This window comes from Triticum dicoccoides, chromosome 3B (assembly GCF_002162155.2).
Source record: "Triticum dicoccoides isolate Atlit2015 ecotype Zavitan chromosome 3B, WEW_v2.0, whole genome shotgun sequence".
In the NCBI taxonomy this organism is placed as follows: Eukaryota; Viridiplantae; Streptophyta; class Magnoliopsida; order Poales; family Poaceae; genus Triticum; species Triticum dicoccoides.
In genome coordinates this window covers 359,154,250-359,159,378 of record NC_041385.1, presented here as the reverse complement: position 1 = coordinate 359,159,378, position 5,129 = coordinate 359,154,250, and the positions used below count along the sequence as shown (strand labels likewise).

Here is a 5,129-nt window from a genome sequence, read left to right as displayed (position 1 = left end):
TAACTTCAAATGTAAAAGTAGAATCATAGATATTCTGTCTAGTTCCTATTTTGCATATTCTATGGTTACTCTGGTTTTGTTTTGTTGTGGGTGTCTTGCCGAGCACAGATATTTTTTAGCTTCAGTAAGTCAAGTTTCATCCCATTCCTTGTTCAAAATTTTCCGATCAAGGTTGAAAGTTATAGTCTCCTATGAGCATTTTGTTTAAAAATAGCGGCCAATCATCAAACTTCCCATGCAAACAGCAGAAGCTAAATTTGGACAACATACAGAAACAGCAGTGAGAATCCCTTCTCTTTGCTATACTGTCGCAGCAAAATATACAACATTCGCGCAAGTAAAAAATTGTTATGATAAACCCCACACATGCAGCTAAGCTGAACTCACATAGACGTATCCGGCAATGAACCCATCAAAATCACAGGATTGCTGTCTCTCGGTTTCCAAATCTTATCTGACCTTGCTTTCGAAAGAATACCGGCGAAAAATCTTGACGATGAAGAAAAAGAAGGGGGTGGGATGAACTCAGTTGACAGCCTGTTTGATTCTATAGATTGTTCTAGCGCCACGATTTTCGTGCCTGTGCTGGCACTCTTACCACAGGGGCAGACACTAATTTTCCTGAAGCATTGTTTGTGGAAAATTGACCCACAAGAACCACATCTTGTAGCTTCATCTTCCTGAAATTAACATAAAAGTTTTGTTTAGGAATGAAGATGAGGCTGCTTAGAAAACATAAATCGAAGATTCGGCAGCACACCTGAAATGGAAAAATAAGGGCCAGGGGGTCATCACAAGCTTGTCGAGCAGCACAAGGAATGCCGGCATCATAGCACACAAGGCATTGCTCTGTGATATGTTCAAGTATCCTATTTGATACGGTCTGCACCTTAACTGGAAGTGCTGTGTCAAGAACAGATTTTGTATCAGTTATGCAGGAAACACATTGAGATTACGATTTCAATTTTTATCTAATGGCTTGCGATTTTTAGTCCAATTTTTGTATCATCAAACGTTAGTCAGAACAATAACCACAGGACCATGCATATGAAACATCCATATCAAACGTATGTTAGAAACAAAAAAAGATATTCACGATCTAATTATTTCTTCTAGACGAGATACTCAGGGATGTTGCTGAAGCTGAAGCTCCTTAGAACAGGGTCTCAGTATCCTAACTTCAATAGTTCTAAGCAGGCTGCAATTTCTGTTTGATATATACCGAAATAATGAAGAAATAGCGAGCAAAATATTAATCTGATTAACATGTGTACATCTTTTACGCCACCACCAAAGCATGTCAGCTAAACTCTCACACACTAAACAAATTTAACCTCGCCAGCAACAAAATACATGTACATCTTTTACACTGTCATCAATTGATAAAGGTCACAAACTCAATAACATATAAGTTCATGGATGAGAAATACCTGCAAAAGCTCCCTTCGAGAGATCAACAAGGTCACGAAGCGCAAAAAAGTCATTCCCATCAAGAAGGTATCTTCGAACTCCTAATCCTCTAAATATGGAGTTCCGAAAAGGACATTGGAGACAAGGAAGCATGGCAGCTATTTTCTTCCGGATACTCATGATGTTAAGCAGAGCAGGCACTTTAGCAAAAAGGAAAGGGTTGACAGCACTTACACAGAGCATAGGCTGAAAACGGAAAAAAAAAAACAATCCATTTAATAAGGCCAAGGCAAAGCACACAAGTAAAATTATTATATTCTGTGGTACATTCCAGGCACGGTATGAATAAACAAGAATTAACAAACTAAAGAAAAACATAGAGTAAGTATCTCTACCTGGTCATAGATGGAGTCCAAAAATGCTTTTGCTAGCTGGGAAACTGGATATAAAGAAAAATCCCAGTGGTGTAAAACTCTTGCTGGCAGAACCGCAGTATCATTTGTGTGACAAGAGGCACAAAATAACTGTCCAGTGTAAGCACAAAACCGGGGCTTGTTCCATCCAATAGTTTGTACAAGTTCTTGCAGCAATGTTCGTCCAGCATCCAAATGCCTATGACATCCCACACAATTGTAGTGTTGAAACTCCAACAACTGTCTAGTCGACTTCTGAGGCCTATCCTCCACAACAAGTGATATTGTCTTGCCCAACGAGGTAGAATCCTTGTGCAGAGCTCCATTGCAGTCTGAATCTTTGGTATGTAAATCGCTGCTCAGCCTTTTCAAAGATCGCGGAAAAAGCATCTTTAAAAAGCTTTGTTCATAAGCAGATGTCCTCGATGACAAAAAATTAACCAGAGGGGAGGGTGTTCCAAAGGGATAATTAGAGACGAGCAAAGAGCATAAGCAGTCTTGAATAAGACCACTTCTTCCATTGACAACATCTGGGGATGCATTCCCAAACATTTTACTGGACTCTTTCTCAACATTTATCCATGGGGGTGGAAGACTCAATCCTTTCTCAGAAAAGAAGAGCTTGAGTTGTTGATAAAGTGCATAAAATTCACGGTATCGACGCTCAATTTCCCACTCATCTTCGCCACTCCTCACTTTCAACAAGTATACAGTGTACTCTTTGACCCCAACCATCCGCTCGCCGAAAGAAACATCCCCTGTTCTTTGCTTTGCCCCCACAACCTCCACCGAATCAATTTCCGAAAGATTGCGAGAAAGGGGATATACATATGCATCATCTGTACCAGAGGTAGAGGCAGTGGTGCTGCCATCTCTGAAATGCTGATTTTGGTGAGCATTATTCACGCGGTTATCAGTAGAAGGTCCACTTTCACGGGGCTCCCCTGAATTGAGTAAAATCTGTTCCATCTCTTGAACCATATCATCAAATAAGTCGCTTTCATCAATGTTGTCCACCTATAATTGGAACGAGATACATCAGTCTAAGAACGCAGTTGAAAACACATTGATTTATACTATGCTCCCTCCGTCCCCCAAAAGAAGGCCAGTAAATTTTGCCTCAAGTCAAATGGTACAAAATGTGACCAAATTTGTAGAAGAAACTATTAACAACTACTCCCTCCGTCCCACAATATAAGAGCGTTTTGGAGTATACAATACTAAAAAGATATAATATGGAAATATATTTTATTGGCTATTTGGTGATACTAATTTTGTGTTTTACTCCCTCTGTCCGAAAATACTTGTCATCAAAATGGATAAAAATGGATGTATCCAGAACTAAAATATGTCTAGATACATCTCCTTTTATTCATTTTGATGACAAGTATTTCCGGACGGATGGAGTACATGCTAATAATTTTTTCTACAAACTTGGGTTAAACATTGCACCATTTGACTTGAGACAACAATTAAACGCCTTGTTTTTTGAGACGGAAGGAGTAACATACAATTTGATCAAGCAAGGGAGCAACAGCAAGCCATCTACTTATTTCCTTTTCATGTAGAAGACCACAAAGAGTCTGACTATCTAGACCTGATACAAATTGTAGAGTTATCGTCTATCAAACGATGCACGACCTACAGAGTTGTGCTAGTAGCACTAGCAAGCCATCTACTTCTACATTTTGTCCACTTTATTTCAATGTGTTGCTTTGAATCATTCAAGGTTAACTAAAGCTAGGTGTAATTCAGTTGAGAAATGGATGAGTATCACAGTATTGAAACCGCAGAAGTGGCTGAAAACTCTATAAACGGTGACCAAAAATACCCCCAACACCAAGCACAGTTGCTCCTAGCAACTACAAAAATCATCTTTGTTTCCGTGGAAACAACTTGGCCCTATCCGGCAAGTGCGATTGTGCAGAAATGATAAGCCAAACAGGGGGATGGAACGCATCCACACATCCATCTACGCAAGCAATTTACTTTGCTACTCCCTCTGTTCCGTTTTATAAGTCGTTTTAGAGAATTCAGTACAAAATTTCGTAGTTCAAACATTTTCTGCACTTTCCACAAATATCCCTGGTCGGAGAGTGGTACCTGAAGACGCCGTCGTCGTCCTCTCGGAGCGCCCACCATGGGAGCACGCTTTGGGCGACCTGAAGCGAGGCGATTAGCTGCCGGTGACCTTGATCTGCTGCCGGTGACCTCGATCTGAGGGGCGGCGCCGGCTGGCTTGGGCGACCTGAAGCGAGGCGATTGGCGGTGCCGGCGGACAGCCTGGGCCGAGCTTGAGCGACCTAGGGAAACGACCTGGGGGCGACGCCGGCGATCTGCTGGGGACCTGAAGGGAAGGGGGAGATGGCCTGGTAGAGGCGAGGAGCTGCTGGGGGAGGCCGATCTGCTGGATCGCTTGCCTGTGTTATTCTGAAATTTGGCTGTATTAATTACCTGTGTATTTTGGAACAGGGGTAAACATGTCACTTTGCTGGTTTTTTGAGCTTGTCTGAAAAAACCAAAACGACTTACTCCACGATCACGCTACATATACTGAACGAATTACTAAAACTCACGCAGGTCAATTAAATTATCAGGTACTCTTATTTTTTGTAACGTTTCTAATTTTCCTGAGACATGATGCTGCTTAAATTGGATACAGTTCTTTTGCTTACAAATGAAGGGTCTAATTTGGACAAAAAAATGAACATTGAAACAAGATCAAGCATGAAGATGATGACATGCGTTAAGGGAATAAGAACAGAGTTTCAAGTGATGATTCAAGCTTTGAAGCAACCGTAATGAGTGCATGAAGGCTTGGACGAAATATATAAGATGCTACTCCATAAATTTCGCCCAGAGGCTATAATAGGTGTCGTGTCACCTCATTATTTGGTCAGACCCATGAAATTTCGAAATACTTTAGTATAGGCTGTTTTTGAAGTTCGTATGTGTGGGGAAACAGAGTTAGGGTTGGTTTCGGACCCCTCCTTCAAAGGGTCACGAAATTCCCCATTATTCCATCATATATATAACTCTTAGGGTGTCGTTTAGACTTTGGGTTTGTTTAGATTAACATAATAGCTGTAACTTCATATATTTCGTTTGTGTTCAACGATCAGACCAAGACGTCATAGAACCCCACCTTGATCATTAAAGCTTTCCTCTTATATTTGCAAAATCCAAATTGCAATCTTAGCAACAGCAGCAGCAACAACAGCAACAACAACAGCAGCAGCAACAACAGCAACAACAACAGCAACAGCAACACCAACACCAACACCAGCAGCAGCAGCAGCAACAGCA

General features: G+C 41.1%; 1 protein-coding gene across 1 annotated transcript; it reads right to left on the bottom strand.

Annotated features, from left to right (window-relative positions):
* Positions 1-252: 252 nt before the first annotated feature.
* LOC119276057 lies at positions 253-4,251 on the bottom strand. The gene is made up of 5 exons (XM_037557025.1): positions 3,927-4,251; positions 1,806-2,840; positions 1,431-1,656; positions 761-903; positions 253-680 (listed from the first exon to the last, which is right to left on the bottom strand). The coding sequence occupies exons 1-5, from the start codon at positions 3,963-3,965 to the stop codon at positions 384-386; spliced, it is 1,740 nt and encodes a 579-aa protein (XP_037412922.1). The 5' UTR covers positions 3,966-4,251; the 3' UTR covers positions 253-383.
* Positions 4,252-5,129: the final 878 nt, after the last annotated feature.